General features: G+C 32.9%; 3 protein-coding genes across 3 annotated transcripts; 1 reads left to right on the top strand and 2 right to left on the bottom strand.

Annotated features, from left to right (window-relative positions):
* Positions 1–2,985: 2,985 nt before the first annotated feature.
* LOC108486661 (folylpolyglutamate synthase) lies at positions 2,986–9,772 on the bottom strand. The gene is made up of 16 exons (XM_017790829.2): positions 9,544–9,772; positions 9,337–9,470; positions 9,184–9,249; positions 8,650–8,759; positions 8,408–8,468; positions 7,707–7,790; positions 7,533–7,589; positions 7,334–7,394; positions 6,797–6,843; positions 6,186–6,263; positions 5,894–6,055; positions 5,568–5,816; positions 5,017–5,095; positions 4,673–4,825; positions 4,184–4,344; positions 2,986–3,465 (listed from the first exon to the last, which is right to left on the bottom strand). The coding sequence occupies exons 1-16, from the start codon at positions 9,752–9,754 to the stop codon at positions 3,406–3,408; spliced, it is 1,773 nt and encodes a 590-aa protein (XP_017646318.2). The 5' UTR covers positions 9,755–9,772; the 3' UTR covers positions 2,986–3,405.
* Positions 9,773–14,128: 4,356 nt separating this feature from the next.
* Positions 14,129–16,335, top strand: LOC108486316 (uncharacterized). The gene is made up of 2 exons (XM_017790308.2): positions 14,129–14,609; positions 15,600–16,335. Exons 1-2 carry the CDS (start codon positions 14,216–14,218, stop codon positions 16,136–16,138), a joined length of 933 nt encoding a protein of 310 aa, XP_017645797.1. The 5' UTR covers positions 14,129–14,215; the 3' UTR covers positions 16,139–16,335.
* Positions 16,336–16,876: 541 nt separating this feature from the next.
* LOC108486315 (BTB/POZ and MATH domain-containing protein 3-like) lies at positions 16,877–20,521 on the bottom strand. The gene is made up of 4 exons (XM_017790305.2): positions 19,847–20,521; positions 18,750–19,098; positions 17,906–18,182; positions 16,877–17,310 (listed from the first exon to the last, which is right to left on the bottom strand). Exons 1-4 carry the CDS (start codon positions 20,236–20,238, stop codon positions 17,096–17,098), a joined length of 1,233 nt encoding a protein of 410 aa, XP_017645794.1. The 5' UTR covers positions 20,239–20,521; the 3' UTR covers positions 16,877–17,095.
* Positions 20,522–21,048: the final 527 nt, after the last annotated feature.

Here is a 21,048-nt window from a genome sequence, read left to right as displayed (position 1 = left end):
CAAGTATCATCGTCTATTGACATGATTAATGCCTTCACGAGTGCTTTCCAATAGGCATAGTTCAAAGATTCTATTAGAAGAGGGGCTCGTGAAACTAAATTACCTTTTTTAATAAGTTTCCATGATTGGAAAACTATCTCTTAGTTGTTTTTGAATAGTTTTTGAAGGCTTTATATTAATTAAAAAATAATTATTCTGCAGATATAATAAAATAACTTTGCGAAGTGTTTATCGTAATTATAATTTAAAAGAATATGACAACGTAAAGAAAGCAAGAGTAAAAAAGAATCTAAGGCAACCAATCTTTATTTATTCAATTCAAACATAATGATTTTATATTTACATAGCCTCTCTCAAGATAAATCTTTTATTCAATCACCAAATAATTCAAAGTACACTTTCTGTATTGGATAAAGCCCACAACTTCTTCTCCAAGCAAGTATATGCAGTCCCGATAGAGAACTCACAAATCCACAGCTCACAAAGATCGCTCAATAGTGATTTGATTAGACAGCAAGCACCTTAGTCAACTAAGTAAATAATTGAACAATAAAGTAACAAACAAGTTGATCGAAACCAAGAAGTGCATGCTTTTTGTAGAACTCAGCTTATAAAACTTGATGAATCCCAAAAGAGAATGACGCCTATTTATAGGCTCAAAGAGCATTAAAATATTCTCTTTTAAAACTGTTGATAAATGCTTTAGAAATTCCCTTCAAAAAATTCTGATAATTATCTCTAAAAAATAACACATTAATTATCAAGAGATTATAAGACTTCCATGGTTATCATACTACCTCAAGGAAGTTGATTGGGAGACTTAGACTTTTAATTGGACTCATGCTACTATTTTGTCAAACATGCCATAATAAAATGGATCAAACTTAGCTCAACTAAAACCTATATATGACCCGAACAAAGAAAAAGGTTTGTTATAACGGTACATGGAACATATAATAATAGTTTCCCCAACAGTAAACAAATAGTGATTGTAATTTAAAGTCAAGTTGTTGTTTATGCTTCTTACTTTCACGTAAAAAGAAAAATATTTAAAGCACATATATAGAACACGGTTGGTCCAGAGCCATATAGACCAATCACACAAGTGCTTATTATAGATGTGCGGTCAGGGCACTTCTTGTTTACGACATAACCAAAACACAAACCTTCGACAACATCCAACGATGGCTCCAAGAACTACAAGACCATGTTGATTCAAATATCATGATCATGATGTCGGGAACAAATCTAATCTCAATCATCTCCGAGCAATGTTGACCGAAGACGCCAAAAACTTGACCCAAAAAGAAGGCCTATCGTTCCTAGAGATGTTGACACTCGAAACATTTAATGTCGAGAAAGCATTTCAGACAATTTTGATGAATATTTATGAAATAGTATGTAGAAAAGCATTGGCCGCACAACAAGGTGGTTCCAGTACCGGTATTTCTCAAGGCACCACCATTAATGTCTCTAACACGTCGAAAAATGGAAGTAAATATAGCTTTTAGGTACATCTTTTTAAATACTTTGTTCTGAATAGGAAGATCATATTATACTAATATAAATAAAATAAAATTATTTTGTACATAATTTTTATATGATTAACATTTTAACTACACATATTAAATAACTGAAGTTATTTGGTCGGACAGATATAATTGGTTTTTGCTTCATAAGATATATATATATATATGATATAGATGAAGATTGAAATAAGGAATTAAATGGTTTAATTTGGAAACAATTAGGGTTTCATGAGAATTTATCAATTATTTCTTACTTTTCAATATAAACATGTCCAAATATTAAGTTACTCAAAAGTCCATCTATTATTTCAAAATGTACAGACAAAATTAGAGCCTAAAAATGAGCTTCACATAAAAATTCAACCCTTTAAACATGATGTTGGACTTGAAATCTAAAGGCTTGAATCTAGCTTAGTTGGACACATTTTTAGATTTATAGTATATTAATTTTTATTTTTATATATTACGTAATTTATATAATTTAAAAATTAAATATATAACTCTACAATGCAAATATTAAAAAATTTATTAAATTATCAATATTTAAAATTTTAATAAAAGGAAAATTTACTAAATATTAAATAAAACTAAAAATGAAAAAAATTTATATGTACAAATTTAAATAAAATTGAATTAACTATTTATAAATACAAATAGACTTTAACAAAATTTAAGACTCATGTCTTTGATCAGGCCAAGGTTAAGCAAATAAATATGACATTGATATCAACCCTTTCTTAATTCTATAATATATTAGGGGTTTTTATATGTTACAAAATCTATATCATTTGAAAATAAAATATACAAGTTAAAATGATAAATTCAACTCTCAATGTATTTTTGTTAATTTATCTTTTATAAACAATCAAATTGGATTTTAACATTTAGCAACACTCATGGTAATTCACGTGAAACTCATACACTACTATTTGTCTTATATGTATATCAACAAATAATTTAAAAATTGTAAAAGTATTAAAAATAAAAATAAATTCAAATTTTAAAAAAAAACATAAAATACATTTGGAGTCTACCATGTTTATTTAGTCAATATTTAAAAGTTGAGAACCAAAATTTAGCTTTAAAAATTAAAAGTCAAATTAACAAAAATGTAAACATTAATACCCCATTTAATTACTAGTATAATAATATAAGGAAAAAACTTATTTATCATATATGTATACAATAGTTAGACCTAAAATAAAAATATTTAGCACAAATTTAAGCTTCAAATTAAAAAAAATAACTAAAAATCTTGTAAAAAATAAAATGACTAAATATTACTAATTGAATTAGTTTATTGTTAATCCATAAACTAAAACGTGTAATAATACTCCTACCAAACTAATATAAGAGTTTATTTTATCATTATATCAATATATAATACTACAACGCAAATATTAAAAATGTATGAAGTATAACATGTGCATTTTGAAAGAAGAAACAAAAAATCATATGTGCCAACCTAAATGAAATTGGATTAACTATTTATAAATATTAATGGGTTTAAAAGAAAATTAAAACTCAATGATCCTACAAATATCTCTAGACAGGCAGAAGGGTTGTAAGGCTTAAAAGTAATGAACATAAAACTGTCAGTTGTCATCCAAAATGAATTGCAATGTTTTGCTGGATTTATCTCAACATGTTTCAAAAACAATAATTCAATTGTTGCTCATGTAAGCTATGCCAACCCCAAAATTCATAAAAGGTGTTTTTACCTAAACCAGCAACCCCCGAAAATCCGACAGCTCGGAAGCCATTAGCAGGCAGTTGGGAGACAGTGGAGACGTTGCCTCACTTGTAAAGAAAATGAACCGATGTCTGTTACACCAACAATGTAGGAAGAACTACGAGCGCATATGGAGATTTGGCCTTATTTCTTGATTAATCTCAAGACATCACCAACGAGATGCAAGGAACCAGTTACAAGGACCTAATCAATCAAGATAAGGGAATTATAAAACCCAAGAGAAACACAAACGAAGTGAGAGTTGTAAGCATTAAAGAAAAGAAAAAGCTACAACTGAACCACAACCTCGATGCTTTTTCACTAAGACCAAGGAGTATAAGGATATGCCTATAGGCTTTAGTTAAGTTTTTGCCGAGTTCTCCCTACCTAGGTTGACACTCATATTCAACACATATTCGGACATGGGTGTTGGATATGATGCTCTAAATATATGAAAAACTTCTAAAAAATTGAGTATATCTGACATTCATCGATCAGGTACTTTTCTGACAAATTATTCACTAAGCCTAACCAATTATTCCCAAGACAGTAGGCTACAAGTATTATATTAAAGACTCAGCAATTTAATCGACACAGATATCAACCATCATAAAAGACAACTCACAGGAGATCATCCATACTTTACTCTCAATTCAATAATAAAATAATGTTTCAGAGGAACAAGAGCCACTCAATGGCTCGATTCATGCATAATCCTACACGTTCCAATATCCTGCAAGGTTTTACAAGCTACACTTTCAACCACCACATCAAAACAAAGTAAGAATGCTAAGTTCTGAGACTATATCCAGGAACTCGATGTAAAGTACTCTAACCTTGTTATATATAAGAGGCAGGCAAATATTTGCAACAGCAAGCTTATAATCTCAAGCAAATATAATCCACAAAACACAACCATTACCTGAAAACGAACAAATCGATCCTTCTGGGCAGTATCCCTGAGCCATTTAATAGCTGATGGTAGAGAAGAAAAGATAGAACTGTTTTTACAACTCATAACGCTCATTCCTGTATCATCTTTCACTTCTTCACAAGCTTGGTCTGTGTTACTGGGCTCCCCTCCTAGTATATGGAGGAACCAATCATTATAAACCAAACCGAATTAGAGCACCCTCAGTTATGCTCCATGTCCACAATAAATTTGCACATTTTGTGATGATCATAAATAAAATCAGTTCACTTATATCATCAAACAGAAAAAGAGATTTGAATCCCAAGGAAGTAAATCCCATTGGAAATCAAAATATGGGGAAAAAAAAAAAACTTGAAACATTATGCGATGAAAAAGGTTGCAGTCTTAATTAGTTTAAAATTACAAATTCAACATAACTCACAAACTATGAATTTTGGGAAAATAAGAAGAATGTGATGCCATGCATTAGACTGGTACCTTTATCACTCTGCATAAGGCTTTCCCATGCTCTTTGAAGAGCAAATTGCCATGACAAATCAACTTGAGGATCAATTGTGGGTAAAGCCTGGGATCCAACCTTGTGATACACGGATATGTTTGGCACAAAGAGAGCCTTCTTGAAGCAGACACCTGAAGTATCAATTAATAGATTTTAGACTAAAACAGTACAATAAAGGATTAAAGCACCTGAACGTAACCATTCCCCTAAAACACCAGATCTTTCATGAACTTTAAAAGAATTTACAATGCTTTCCATCATATGGATGTAAAATTCTATCCAAGAGAACATATCTAAACATGCCTCTAACTCAAGTAATTACCATGGCTGGCACATGTCCTCATCAAGCGAGGCAGAAGCAACTGAGGATCTCGCACTGACATACAATTGAATAGCAGAATCTGCAAGCGATTCTCAAAAGCTTAAGTCCAGTATCATCAAGATGCAGCCCAAATCTATTGTACAGCTTGAAGTTTAGAAAAGCACGAAAATATAAATAAGGTGTGCATGAATGTATATTTGAAAAAAGTAGCAACAGTTTACAGCCAGATGCTCAAGGAATTATCAAAATATACATTTACTTTTGCCTCAAGTTATGTTTGAGCTTTATAAACTCAATAATCAAATTTCTGAAGCTTTCTGAAAAACCAAATAGCCTCCTAGGTTTAGATTATCCTTCATACTATTACTCATAAACAAAATAAAAGTCAGCACCAAATTCTACATGTTTGATTGCTTCTTTTGACTTGCTAAAATAGAAAAGGTTGAACAGTGGATATAATGAGATCAAAACAAAACTGATGCCTGTAAGGACAGAGTACTCTCAATTACATCTAAGTTTTTAAAACTGTGGAAAAGAGCAGGGCACTCTACCTGGGCAGTATCCTTCTTAGATCCTTCATCCATATGCTGCTGCGGCTGATAATTCAGGTTAGATAGGTGATTATCATCCCTAGTGCAAAGAGAAAACCACCTTGCACACGCTTCCATGCTTTCAGGACTGTGGGCTCCATCCAAATAAAAAACCAGATTTCCAGGGCTTTCAATGTCAGGGACAATCTGAGCCCGCCCTTGCAAACTTGCTGTGGTTAGGCCCTTAATAAATGGTTCAGGTAATGGACCCTATTCCAAGGAAATAAATAACTTTTAAGCAAATGGAAATTGGAATGCAGAGAAAGTCTCCAATAAATAGAACCTACTGTTTGATTGAAATTGATAATAGGATGACCAGTCCTCTGAAGCCAAGTAGAACACAGTGCAACAGCAAGACCAGCATTCAAATATTGATGTTCACCTTCAAGTGCAAGTTTTAGACCATTCAGCAAATTCACATTTAGTGGATGTGCTACTTGAAGGTTTACCTGTTAAGAACATAATCATATTCATGTCCTTCTAGAACAAGGCAATATCCAGAATTTGAATATAAGTTGAGTCATGCATTCAAATTCTTTGCATCAGGAAACTCAGAAATGAAAGTGTTATGCAACATACATTCAACTTTGAAGCTTTCTCTTCAAGCACATGCATTGCCTCATCAGGTTGAGGTACAGTAAAGGCCGGGATTTCATGCTGCACCAGAAAAAGTACTAACATAAAGATTTTGCTCGATAAGATGGAAAGAAAATTAGAAAGATGAAAAATTGGAGAAAAGCAGAAAAATAGAAAATACATTGTTCCTTTCCATTGGTATGCTTGGTAGGAAAGACAGAAAAATGAAATGAAAGATAATTTTATTTTTATCTATGGCTTGGTAGCATTGGAAAATGAAAATTTTAAAAAAAAAATACTTAATCTTGTAAATATGCACACTTAACTCGCATCTCCCTCGCTCTCTCTCCTCTTATCATTATAATTTGGAATGATTTGCTTTTTATGTATTAGAATAGAAAATAGTCATCTTTCCTATTTTCTTTTCTTTCACCTTATTTCCTACCAAGCATACACAATTTACTTTCTTTTCACTTTCCCACTTTTCATCCTTCTACTTTTCCATTCAACCAAGCACACCCAAGAAAAAGGAAATAGATTTAAATTATGTTGCAAAACTGGAACAGAGTCTTATCATATGCTTTAAATCGATGTGGTTCTAAAAGTAAAAGCACCTTAAAAATACCAGCCTTCTCCCCAGCAATTTCTCCCAGAGTATTTCCTGTTTATGGCATCCAAAAGAGGAAAGAAAGCAAACTTTAGCATTAGCTTTAATTATTCTGAAAGAAGCAAGTTATTTTGACATACATGGATACACCAAATGACAAAATACACAAGTAATTATTCACGTAGCTTAGAAAGTTAGTATATAGGGATATGAAGCAGATTTCTGAGTCTAAATTGAGAAAGATGATAGACAACACTAGAACAAGTGTAACTGTATTTTTTTCATTTAGTTCTGCATAATTTATTTGTTCTCCGGATAATGAAATCTCACAGATATGCTGGAAATATAGCTGTCAACATTAGGCTCAAAAAACCTTTGATGTCACAATTTTACTGCACAATGTTAAAAATAATGGAATACAAAATGAAATGTCTCTGTTACCCAGGGATCTTGTTCAATAACTTTACAAAGATATTCAGAGATCTTTCACTTATATTAATTATGAACGTTCATGAGAAGTTAACTAAAGTTATATAATACTAACCAAGAATCTCCATGTGATCATACCCAAGGGAAGATATACCACACACAATAGGTTTTTCAACCTGAAAAAAAAAGACACATTGACAAAAAATTAGAACAAGATAGGCATTAGCTTTATATCCTAGCACCACAATGGCCAGAAATGATAAGCTTAGCTTGGCAGATATGTAGAGTATTTGTGAACAAAATTAGAAAAATACCACATTGGTTGCATCAAACCTTCCACCCAAACCAACCTCCAGAATTGCAACATCAACCTTCACAGACAATTTAAAGGCAATCAATATTTTCACTTCATAGCAGAGGATGATCATGAAATGGTAGAAGCAACATGGGAACAGCTTCATTTAGAAGGATCATAACACACATCAAACCTGCTCTGCTGCAAATATCTTAAAGGCAAGCAAGGCCAGGAAGCGAAAGTATGTAGGCATTGGTACATCATCATTGGTTTCTTCCTACGAATCAACGAAAAAAGTTAAGTAGGATTAAACACATTGTTCAAAGGAAAAGCCCAAAAAGACAATACTGTTTATTCAATGATAAATATGTAACTGGACTGAGAGAGAAATGATACTGCAGATGATGCTGTTTCAAGTTGTCAAAAAGGCAGAGAGTCCAGGCAAGTCCATGCGGACTATTCAAGTTTGTTTGAAATGCTACACAACTCAATTCTTATTCCTTCTACTAGACTGATTGGCTAGAGAAGCCCTAACTTCCTATTGACCATTCCAAATTCTAAAAAACTATTCCCCCCCCCCCCAAAAAAAAAGAAAAACAAAAAAAGTCATCATATGCACCATGCATGACTATTAGCTTTTAGTCTGATGATGCTTTGTTGAAGACAAATACTAGGAGAAATAACTTAGAAAATTCTAATAAATAATTTAAGACTAATTCTTGTACAATACTAGTTGACGAAATAGGAAGTCCTTATTGTAGAGCCAAATACTTACTACTTAGGACAGACAATAATTGATGTTAAAAAAAATAAAAAAACCAACTTAATAACATAGAGAAAGGCAAGTATAATTGTAGAAGACTCCAGCAGGACGGAACACTAGTGTGGATGTACCTTCAGCCTATCATAGCACCACCAGAAATATTCCAAGAATTTCTCCTCACTTATTTCCAAACTGAAACAGCCAAGAAAGACAAGAAATTAACAATACTATCAACGCCTAAAATTATAAATACTCATAGATAGCAGTAGTTAGCCAACATTAATTATAGAAAGCTTTAAAAAATTATAGACAATAACTTAACTTCCTACATAAGATCAATTAAATAGACAAACCACCCATTTGAAACGCTTACCCATCCAGTCGAAACCTTTCACGAACATCAATAAGATGAGGAGATGTGAAAAGTCCAGTTCGAAACCCACAATTACGTAATATAGATTCAGCAAACGTGCATGTTGATCCCTTTTCAAATTTCCAAATGAAGAGAGAATCAGTATATCAATTCATATGCTATATACAAACATGATAGAAGAATTAAGTTACATTGAAGCCAACTAGACCAAAATAGCACCAATGCCTATAAGGCCGAGTGCTAAGGAGCTCGGTACCGGCATCCGTTCAAGTCTTGCAAAAGGAGAAAGTATGTGTTGGGGGAGTTTTCCCACCTCAGGGTTAACCCAACTTAACTCAGAATAGTCGGGGCCAATGTGACTACTGATACCAGGTCTTAGACAAAAAAAAAAAACTAGTAGAAAATAGTGGCAAATGCGACGACGAAGCTACAGATAAATGCAGCATACAAAAGAAAAAAAAAAGAAACAGGAAAAGATTCTTAAAGTTAATTAACTAAAATTAATGAGTTTCAGAGAGAGAAAATTTTCAATACCTTTCCTTTAGTGCCAGCAACATGGATGATTTTCAACTGTGAAATTGCCTCATCCAGTTCCAAAATCTATAATCCATTCAACAATCAGCATAATTTTAAACTCTAAAAAAATCAATTTCTGAAAAGAATTCAATCAAAACAAAACCAAATTACTTTCAAATAATCAAAGAGCAAGTCGTAGCGGTCCCCTTTATTACTCTTGTCAGCACGGCTCTTTTTCGTTATCAACGACGACAAGGCATCCAACGTCGATTGGTATCGATCCGCCGCAGACTCCATCGATCCTCCTACAATAAAACAAAACAGAAAATCATAAAAACTGGGGAAAAAAACAGTTTTTCAATCTTCTTCTTTTTTTACCTTTGGCCATTGGGATATTTTTGATTTGGATGGATGAAAGGATTGGGGAAATGAGAGGAGGCGTTGAGAAGTGAAGACCAAGAGATGATGAGATTGGGATTGGAGGGTTGAGAAATTTTAACGCAAGGAACCACATTCGCCAATAGTGACATCGTTTTGTTTTTGTTTGTGGGTTGGTCGCAGACAAAGATTGCCCACTATCTTTTATCATATTTTATTCTTTTATATACCTAAATTTTTTTATTAAAAGGCTCCTAAACCATAGTATTTTTTAAATCTTTCCTTTTGCAATATCATTTGGCAGTCAAAATAAACAAAAACCATAAACAACCAAAAACAAAACAACAAATCAAATGAACAACTTTCCACGTTGAAGTAGACTTATAAGCAATCAACCTCTTCATGCTAGATAACGATTATATAGGATTTTTCCTCCTAAATTTTGCTTATAGTATTAGTATGTTTCACGAGTCAAATTATTTCAAGCAAATTAAATGAGTCTTATTTGATTAGTTGACTTCCGTTCTGTGCACAATGATAATTTAATCCATGACTTGTGACACTAGATCATACATATAAGTAAGATGATCTTAGATAGAAAATTTAAGTGCAAATACTACAAAGGAGAAGTTGTAGGAACCTCAACTCTAGATATCGTCCCCATACTCTAAACCTTGGATCATCTGAATCACTGTATCTGATCGACTACTAGCCTACCAAGCGAATAGGTCTAAACAAAATTTTGTTGATTGGGTTGATATTGTTGTGAGATCAACGATACCCCAATGGCCTCATCATATACTTTCCTATATTTGATATTCAATGAGTGCTTTAAAAGAATGAGATAAACCACCAGATTCAAAATTTAAAAGAATGAGTTGATTATCTAGAAATAACCACAAGTCACTGCTAAGCAATTTCAACTTGTCTTTTTCATATTTAAAACAAAAAGATTAATGAATAAATAAAAAGTTCATTTCCATATTTAAATTGAGCTATTTTGAGAAGTTAAACTAAGATGTTTTTTTTTGTATGGGCAGTGTAATTCATTAAATAGATAATTTTTTTTTAAGGAAATTTATTAATTCATTCAATGAATGAGACCATACAACTTGGGAGAATAACAAACACGCGTTGTAGGCGGTAAAAGACAAACTCCATCAACACAACAAAGGCTTCAACTTCAACATTAATAGAACATTATGGCACGTTGACAATTGGCTCTGTCACAACATATCTGGAGTGATTGCAAGTACTTTAATACAAGAAGAAAATCAGTCATGGATGGTCCAAAGAGGCAGGCATAAATCGGCAAAAGAACCGAGCATCCACCAAACTAGAGAGGATGACGACAAAACTAACCTTAAAGTCACTCGCAAAAGCAAGAATAAAAGGCGTACTCCAAGAGTAAACAAAAACTTCTAAAAATTAAGACTTATTAAATAATGGAAAAATAAACAAAAAACATATAAAACTTAAGACATCACAGGTCCAAACCAACTAATGAAATCATTTATTATTCTGAAACACTCTCAAAATAAAAACAAATTAAGAATTCAACGAAGAGCCACCCACTTTCTAAAAGAAACTGTCGGTGGTCGGCAGTGTTTTAGCAATAATAGGCATCGTCATTTGTCCATAGCAACTTGTGAAGACAATAAAAATACCCACAAAATAGATTTGCAAAGTGAAAAGAAAGAAGGCACGTTGAGTAAATGAGAAGAAAAAAAGAAAAATAAGGTTAACGGTCAGGAGAAAATTAAGCATTCTTATGTCATTTTCATTCATTCTTGGTCACTTTCCAAGCTCAAAATTTCACTAAAGGTCAATCTAATTTACACAAGTTCATTTTAACTTCACTTACCTAGCAAATTCCATCTCTTCCTATATATCTAATTCTCCCTTGTTCTCCTGCTAGGCAGATTTGACCTACTTCCACTAAAATACATATATCTTTTAGTACAAAATTTATATAAGGTTTTATTTGTTTCTCTTGAAAATAGACTTCTTAATCATTTCATACATATAAAATTTGTCTATTAATTATTTTTTTATAATTCTTAATGAATTTTTAAAGTTAGAACAGGAGAGCTCAAATCATTCTAACATTATCTCCTTAAAATTAATATATCTCATAATTTACAATTCTATTACTTACACCATTTTTTTATATAATACTAGACTCAATAGGATTTAATCTCATATTTGTTAAAACCTCTAACTCAAATTTTAAAATTTTTGGTAAAATTTCAAAGTTAAGCTCTTGTTGCTGTCCGAAAACTGTTTTAGTAAAAATATTTACTTTTATAATCATTATACTTTTGATTACTATTTAGTTTAATCATTTAGATTTATATGTTGATAAAATATTCATTTATTTACCTTAATGCTTCTCATAATACAAATTATATTTCTCTCTCACTTGAAAACTTAGTATTTTTACATATCATACTTCATTAATACTTTCTATCTCTACTATTTTAATTAAAATATAATTTCTTTCAACTCAACTCATTAAAATACATGTAAAGTTAATAAGAAAACTTACTTCTTTTAACAAGAATTTCTTCTTTTTGCTTCTCTTCCATTTCTCTCTCAACTTCATCATTATTCTTCTCTTTTTTCTAATATTCTTCACTTCTTACTAATTTCTTGTTTCTAAATTGTTCTTCATACTCTTTAGAATTTCTACTTCATTTTTACTAGGGTAGAATAGGGGAATGGCATGACAAAGGACCAAATTGTAACAAAATAAAAACTTCCTCTTTATATATATAAGCTAACGTGAGAAGCATAGAAAGATGAGAGAATTCTCTACGTTTTCCATGAAAATATCTTATTAATTTAATTAATTAAAATATTAAAATACAATATAAAATATCTTATAATAATTAGAATATTCCACCAATCACATTTCAATACCAAATATTCATCATAATAATTATCTTGATTGAAAATGACTATTTTACCCTTGTAATATCTCAATATTCACTTCTATGTCAATTCTCATTTTGGTAAAATTGCAATTGAGTCCTTTTTATTTTGTACTTCTTCAATTTGGTGCTCTTTCACCAATTCATTCTACTTTTTTTCCTTTCCTCCTTTAAGATATTTGGCTTTTAGTCCTTTAACTTTTTTTGTATTTATATTTTTCCCTCATAATTTTTAAATATTTACACTAAGGTCACAATACTTCTTCATATTTTTATGATTTAGTCCCTTCCTTAATTTAATACACCATGTCATACTTCTTGATTCAACTTTCTTTGGTAACCTAGAACTTTCACTTTCTTTGATCTTAATATCTTATTTCACTAAAAATCTATCACATATTGTTTACGACTAAGAGGGTTTTAAGGATGTTACAATTAGTTTAAGGTGTATTTAATGTTAATAATTGATGTACTAATTTGATTTTTAATGTTTGACTATGAACTTGAGGCTAAAATCATGATTGAGACATCTGAGGCCAAGGGGAATGGAAAGGTTTCAAAGGCGTTGCAAATTTCGATTTGTGTTGGCTTAATTTGATTTTGTGATATATGTTTTGATTAATTAATTTAGCTTAGGAATGATTGATTATGGTTTATGTAAAGTTGGTGTTTGGCTACATGCATGTTAACATATGCTTAATTAATGTTTAGTGATGAGTTATGAGAATCCATAGTATTGATTTATGAATTATAATTATTATAAATAAACGAGACATCTGTATTCGGATATAATTAGCATGTCATAAGATTATTTGTGTTGGATGTCCGTAGTGGAAATTCACCTAATTTAAGAAGAAATTGAAAAAAAAAAACTAATAACATAAGAAGAAGAAGAAGAAGAAGAGATTGTAAAATCCCTCTCAAAGTTTCCAATGGCCCCAATACAACTGACCCCAAAAATAAACCAGCAGTACCAACGACAAGTGCTCCAGCCACCACCATTTGCACCACCATTAAATTGGGTCAGGGTTTTTCTCCCCAATATTCTTTTTCTTCTTCTTCTCTCAGTTGCTGCTGTTGTGGATAAATTTCAACCTCTCCCCAACACTTGCACAGCCAAATATATACTTCACTAATTTTTCCAAGGCTAAATTTTGTCCCACAGAGAAACTTCTTCTTGAAATACTCAATAACCAAAACAAAAAAAAAGGATTCTAATACATAAGTAACCAGAACCAAAAACAAATATTGAAGGACAATAAGAAGAATAAAGCATGAGAAAGAGAGAGATATGGGTTTTTAGTATTTTTCCAATTTCTAAATCCTAATTTTGGTTTCAATTTCTTTTTATTGTTTTCTCCTTTCAATTCAAAGTGATTAGATAGAGGAAGCAAATAAGGCGAAAAAGAAAAACACTCAACACAGAGAAGAAGAAGAAGAAAAAAAGAGTTTTCCTATTGTTTTTCTTTTTCAGATATGAGTTTTTTTTTTCGTCGCTTCCACATGGGATGCCAACATGGCAAGTTAATGGGCCACCAAAAAGCATTAACGGGTCATCTCAACTTTTTGTTACGTCTATAACGGTACCTACTGTTTTGTTATTTTTTAAAAGTTAAGTGACTGAATTAATTAAAATCAGAGTGACTGTTTTATTAACTATCCAAAAATTGAGTGACTATTGGTACAATATACCCAATGAGAAAACCGGCACGTTTTACATCAGCATTGAACGACAAAACATGTATAGTGTCGTTCACTTCACAGCAGGCTCTCTAAACATGCCGATCGACAAATCCGACCCGAACCCGAACCAATCTAAAGCGAGCAAATTTCGATGGGGGGAGCTAGAGGAAGACGACAATCTTGACTTTTTGTTACCGCCCAAGGAAGTGATCGGACCTGATGAAAACGGGATCAAGAAAGTGATCGAATACAAGTTCAACGACGAAGGCAATAAGGTGAAAATAACGACGACGACCCGAGTCCGAAAGCTAGCCAAGGCCCGATTGAATAAACGGGCTCTGGAGAGAAGGAATTGGGAGAAATTCGGTGATGCCGTGCGTGAAGATGTGGGGAGTCGCCTCACCATGGTTTCCACTGAAGAAATCATTCTCGAACGACCTAGAACCCCTGGTTTGATTCTCGATTCTCATTCTCTCCCTTTTTCTTTTATTATTGTTTTCATTTCTTCTAGATTTGATGAATGGGATGGAAATGGACTGTTTGCATTCGGATATTTGTCGATATTTGATCTGCTTTTTGCGGGGATTTCGAATTCAGATATTCTAAGTAACAACTGATATCTAAAATTTGTGATTTCAGATTTAGATATCCTATTTCTTGCGGTGTCCGATAATATTCGAGTTCATATAATATTTGATCAAGGAATTTTTTATTTAATTTTTCTATGGAAATTTTTTGATAGAATTGGTGTTTGAACAAATAATATTCTTGCAGAATTAAAAGCTAGAACTTGCGATTTTATCGAATAATAAATTGCCTAAGTTTGTGAACAACCTTTGCCTAACTGCAAGCGTATTGCGTTGTATGAGAGCTTGGTTTCGATTAGCCAATCACATACCGGCTTGTTAGTGGCCTTTTTTCACAGTGAAAACATCTCTATGAGCCATTAGCTACATTCTTCGGATGCATGATTTTGTATTCGTATTTCCGCACTTACCTTACTAGCTGTGGAAACTGAAATTCCGCTCCTATTTTTGTTCAATCACTTGATTTTTTGTCTTAAAGTTTAATGCTTGCATATTTTTTTTCGGTTTTGTGTTTCATTCGAACACAATGGCTCTGAATGGCTGTTTGTTTCATGTGGACTGGCCATGAGGCCACCAATAGCATTGTGCATTGTTGGCATTTCATTGTTAAAACTGCAAAACCGAATTCTTGGTTTCGTCCCAAGGCCATAAGCAACATTCAAGACATGTGTTTCCCGCACTTCATGTTTCTAAGTCTAGACATTGAAGGTTTCTATCATGATGAAGACTATGTTAGAATTGCTGGAAGACGTTCATAGTTAAATTAGGTTGTAAACTTCTCAACTTTCGGTTTCTATCATTAGTTCATCTTTTGGATGTCTAAACTTCTGAAACACAGAGTTAATATTAACAGGTACGAAAGCCGAAGAATTAAAGGTACCAGGGGACAGCTTGGCTCAGCTAAGCAAAGGTGGTGCTGTTCTCATGGTGTGCCGCACATGTGGTAAGAAAGGTGATCACTGGACTTCCAAATGTCCATACAAGGATCTTGCTGCTCCGGTTGAAACCTTTGTCGATAAACCTGTGGCATCTGAGGCCTCTGTGTCTGCTTCTGGATCTGGAAAGGGAGCTTATGTTCCACCAAGCATGAGAGCAGGTGCCGAGAGAACTGCTGGATCAGATATGAGACGTAGGAATGATGAAAACTCAGTGAGGGTAACAAACTTATCTGAGGATACACGGGAACCCGACTTGCTTGAGCTATTCCGTCCATTTGGTGCCGTGACTCGCGTGTATGTTGCTATGGATCAGAAGACGGGCACAAGTCGAGGCTTCGGTTTTGTTAACTTTGTAAATCGAGAGGATGCACAAAGAGCTATTAACAAGCTCAATGGCTACGGTTACGACAATCTCATCCTTCGAGTTGAATGGGCCACACCAAGAGCAAACTAGAATTCATTCAGTTGCAATTCACTCTGTAAGTGCAGATTTTAACCCTTTTTTTCTTTAAATTATTTTCCCCGATTTATTTATGTAAGTTGATTCCATGGTTGGCATTTGTGTCAATGTTATCATTTTTTTTACTCAAGTGTAAACAGGAGAAAGAAAGTGCTCGTTTGTTTTTCTCAAATAATAAAAGATTAACAAAATTCTCAATGTTACTTAGATTTTGTTGAATGTTTGTATGCTTGATTTTCTTTTTCTAAATTTATACATTATTTAATGTACAAATATATAAAATACATATTTGTACAAAAATTATATAAAGATACAACATTTTAAATAGAGATGGCAAAACTTAAACTGCTCATGGATTTCGAACCAATTTGCTCGGATGAAACAATTTTTAAAAAATAAATTCTAATTGGTTAAAAAATCTTGAATAATTTATTATAAATTCTGATCATATCTGTTCTTTTTAACACAATATTTAAAACTATTCATAGTCTCTTTGCAACTCATAAATAAGAAGATAATATGCCTTAATACACTCGAAATAAAATTCAATCGGCCAAATTTGTTACACCTATGTATTGCTCAAATTTAAATTTCTTCGATTAGGTTTAATTATACTAATATATTAGTCTTATCTAATGTTAATTATAGATAAAAATACATTAAACTCACCAACTACTCAAGCTAAATATTAGTATACTGACTCCAAGTATCTTTTAAAAAAGACGGCCAAACTGAAACTAATAAATAGCTTATTTAATTGCCCCAGAAACCATACATTTCAGCATCAAGAAAACATAGTTCCTTTATACACAGAACCAAAAAAGGCATTTCCAGTTCTAACTAATATATTACCCACATGTAAATACATAACAATCCACTCCAAATATTTGGATGGTATGGATGGTATGCCCCCAGAAACACCCCCAAACACACTTACCCGTTGATTGCCAATCAACGTCTCCGAACTCGCCTGCCATTTGGATTCATCGGTTCTGCTGCTGGACCTTCTGCTGCAAGATCCATCCCGTATACACTGCTGACACTCCTCTTCCGACTTGAAAGCAGACTCGAGCTCTCCTCGCTGGATGCAAAGGCCTTCAACATCTCCGATAACAAAGATGGACAACATTCCTCCAAGTGCTTGAACCCTTCTGATTGCATCACCGCTGCAGAATAACGGAAATTTACATTAGCTTATGCATTACCATTGCCAAACAAGAAAATATGTTAGTTTGTAATGTAATACTAATTCCAACTTTTCAACAGAACCAGGTTCATGTGATAAAAAATGATCTATCACAATCACTTTCCATTGTCCTCGGAACAAACACATTCAGAGCTTGTCAACGATTGACCGGCCAAGCATAGAATTGACTGAAAGAGACAAATGACTAACTGGTGCATCCAACCAAAATAATTTCACTTTACTACGAACAAATTTTCAGGGATAAATTCCAACATCTGAAGTATTTAACAGTTTTGAGCACACAACTTGCTATGCCTAGACCAATATACAATATCATGCACTAATTCGTTTCCCAGCATTTTGCAGAACAGTTTTATCTAAAAATTTCAAGTACCAAACTGCTTGGAGGTTAAGGGATTAGGTGCATTAACCTTGAGGAGGGTTTTGTACTTGAAATACAGGCATCTATCGAGAGTTAGACATGCATAGGAAAGCAGACTTCTGAAATGCAAACAATACAAAAACCCAAGTTTACATAACCTGGAATTTGCACCGGTAGTATTTTGAACACGCACCTCCCAAGTTTGACGGAGTTGCAGCAAATTTTAAACATATGGCCTTAAGCTGTGCACAATGGTGCTGCTCAGCAAGTGCAAGGGTTGTTGCCACCGTATCAGCATTAAGTTCTTCACACAATTTTGCCTCACACAACACTTTGAGTCTATCTAAATTGTACAGATCAGCAGCAGCCAAAAGATGCTGAACCATGTTGGTAGATGTACACATAGATGTGGAGTCTACAATTTCTTGTACATCAGGAAGCTTGTCGGTATAAATAAACAAGAGCATTGCCTGGAAGAACAACAAGAAGAACAGGTAAGGGTAATGACGAATTCTCATTTGAGATGATATTCATTAGCCATTAAATGAAAAAGCACATCAACATAACTAAAATCTATACTTGGATCTTCACATCAAGGCAAATATAAGAACCACAATTTGTTGAATCCTATTTCTAATCAAATGAATTACGAAGAATCACATTATTTCAAGGGTTTGCTTGTGCAATATGCTTAATTTTAGGTTCATTCTTCAAAGTCCAAAAGAAACTAAAAGAAAGCATCACCTTGAAGATAGAAGACTCAAAATCTTTCATTACTTCTTTATCCAAATGAATTCTCATTTGAGTTGATCCTTTCATTAGCCAATGAATGAAAAAGCACATCTATATAACTAAAATCTACACTTGAATCTTCACATCCAAGCAAATATAAGAACTACAGTTTATTGAACCTTATTTCTATTTCAATTAATTGAGAAGAATCATATATTTATTTCAAGGGTTTCCTTATGCAATATACTTAATTGTTGGTTATTCTTCGAAGTCCAAAACCAAAAGAAAGTAAAAGGAAGCATCACCTTGAAGATAGAAGGCTCAAAATCTTTTACTACTATTTTATCCAAGTTAGGGTCCCCAACGAGCCCAAAAAACTGTGCTTTAAAAACAGGTGAACGTGCAGCAAGGATCAACTTATGTGCTTTAAATGTCTCATCACCAACTTGAAACATTATATCACACCCAACTTCGGATTCTAACAAAGCTCTAAGATTCTGACCCATGTCTGATGGCGGTACAGGAATAGAAGACAGTTTTGGTCCCTCAAGGCGAGTTCTGACTACTCCAACAGTGCAGTTCATGATTAGGCAATCATCCTTAATGTAGTCAGAACTTTCTAAAGTTGTTCTTCTAAAGAATCGTTTGTAGCCCCTGAATGCATGGAAGAAAGGAGGTAAAAGCAATATAATATGCACATATTATGGAATAAATATTATAGTAAAGCTGAAAGAAACTTAGATGCTCAAAATCACATATTTCAACAACAACATAGATGAACATGAAACATTGAAAGTTATATTAAAGGAAATCACCAATAAAACACTTCTTCTAAAAGAGAAAAGTTACTGGTTTCTGCCCCTAGAACCATTTTCCTTTTTCTTGTTTCAGTCATTGCCTCACTGGGTCTTGTCCCAGGCTCACTTAAGTTATACTAAAAGCTTCTATGTGGTTTTTAGCTTATATGAGTTCATAATTCTCAGACACCTTAAATTGGTGCAATGCTTCGATCCTCAAAAATAAATGTAGGAGAATTTGCCAAAAAAATGTAACCCTACCAAACGCTTAATAACAACTCCATTGAACCTTACGGAAAAATAACTACAATTCAAAGTGACTACACAAATGTCTCAAAATCTATATAAAACAATTATTTTCGTATCAACATATAGCTTAAACACAATAATGACATGGGAAATTTAACGACCACACACGAATTGCTGAACCTCCATTTTCGATCAAAATTCACCGACATATAGAACCATTTAATCACTATAATGTAAATAAAAGCAAGTACCCAATAAATTATAAAATCATTCTCCCAATACACATATATATAGAGTTTCAAAAAAGAACATAAAGTTATGAACCAAACTCCTAAAGTCTAAACCAAAATTATTACCACATGCTTCCTCTGTACTTCAACGTATAAGGCCCACTCTCCAACGCTCTGTCAAAGTGACTATGAACCTTATGCTTCCCTTTCCCGCTCTGGTCAACAAGGGTGAGCTCGAAAAGCGCTCGAACATCCGTACCTTCGCTAGCCAAGGCAATGAAAACCGAAACATACATCGCACTATCCTCCGGATTTTTACCGTCGGGGTAAAAATAAATCGCCCAATCGTAGCCTCCAACCGTAAAAATATCGCTTTGTATACATTTCCCGGCACCCATCCCTTTCGCCAACGAGTAACCCTTGATCGTGAATTGGTGTGACCCGTTCACCGTCTCACTCACCGATTTCGATTCCGAATCCTTGAAATCTTCCATGTTGCTTTTCTTTCTTTTTTTCATTGAGTTCCCCAAAACCCTAACCCTAGAAATTGCATTTCTTGGGTAAATTTGGAGAAATAAGAGAGGGTAAAATGTGGAAAATAAGAGGTTAAGGCTATTTCCTCATAAAAATAGAGGTGACGGTGATTGTGGTGGCAGCAGCGACAACAGCAGCGGCGGCGATAAAATGACCGGAGGGGAAATGTTAAAGAGGTTTCTTAGAGTTTTTTTTTCCTTTTTTTCCTGCTTCGGTGGAATTTGGGGGTTGGTTAACGGGATTTGTGTATGCAATATATATTTTTTAAACAAAAGTAGCAATTTTTTATGATGTAAAAAAGTAAATAATAAATGGCTAATATACTAAAAAGCCCTTAAACTACTACTAAACTTTTTCTGATCTATAAAACTTATACTTCTTTTAACACATTGGAATCAAGTTGATCAAATGATTATTTAGATGCATTTGAAATTTAAAATATATAAAATTTATAAATTTATAATAAAAAATCAAATTTTATAATACCAGATTTTATAAAATATCAAATTTTATGTATTTTAAATTTAATAATAATATAAAATATGATAATTTATAAAAATTAAAAATATATAAAATTAATTTTAAAAAAGTTTGGAATGAATCTAATTCGTGGATCGGGTTCAGTTCAGGCTTAAGAATGATATTAACATATTTTATACTTGTTTAAGCTCAGCCCGGCCCAAAAGATGGACTTAAAATTTTGCCCAAGCCCTACTATATTTGTAAATAACTAATCTAAGTTCGTTTTAGGCCCACTCATATTATTTTTTAAAATATATATTTATATTATTTTA

The sequence above is a fragment of the Gossypium arboreum genome, chromosome 6 (assembly GCF_025698485.1).
Source record: "Gossypium arboreum isolate Shixiya-1 chromosome 6, ASM2569848v2, whole genome shotgun sequence".
Classification (NCBI taxonomy): Eukaryota; Viridiplantae; Streptophyta; class Magnoliopsida; order Malvales; family Malvaceae; genus Gossypium; species Gossypium arboreum.
This window is presented reverse-complemented; position numbering and strand designations above follow the sequence as displayed.

What these genes read in the sequence shown, in the direction of transcription:
- LOC108486661 (XM_017790829.2), bottom strand. Translation starts at nt 9,754, where the DNA reads ATGATAAAAGATAGTGGGCAATCTTTGTCTGCGACCAACCCACAAACA. An exon ending in AGAAAGCTTCAAAGTTGAAT is followed by an intron (nt 6,056 to 6,185) that starts GTATGTTGCATA and finishes TGTTCTTAACAG; the next exon opens with GTAAACCTTCAAGTAGCACA. An exon ending in ATCGATTTGTTCGTTTTCAG is followed by an intron (nt 3,466 to 4,183) that starts GTAATGGTTGTG and finishes TTGATTGATTAG; the next exon opens with GTCCTTGTAACTGGTTCCTT.
- LOC108486316 (XM_017790308.2), top strand. Translation starts at nt 14,216, where the DNA reads ATGTATAGTGTCGTTCACTTCACAGCAGGCTCTCTAAACATGCCGATC. An exon ending in CGAACGACCTAGAACCCCTG is followed by an intron (nt 14,610 to 15,599) that starts GTTTGATTCTCG and finishes TAATATTAACAG; the next exon opens with GTACGAAAGCCGAAGAATTA.
- LOC108486315 (XM_017790305.2), bottom strand. Translation starts at nt 20,238, where the DNA reads ATGAAAAAAAGAAAGAAAAGCAACATGGAAGATTTCAAGGATTCGGAA. An exon ending in AAGTACAGAGGAAGCATGTG is followed by an intron (nt 19,099 to 19,846) that starts GTAATAATTTTG and finishes CCATGCATTCAG; the next exon opens with GGGCTACAAACGATTCTTTA. An exon ending in AACTCCGTCAAACTTGGGAG is followed by an intron (nt 17,311 to 17,905) that starts GTGCGTGTTCAA and finishes GTTATTCTGCAG; the next exon opens with CGGTGATGCAATCAGAAGGG.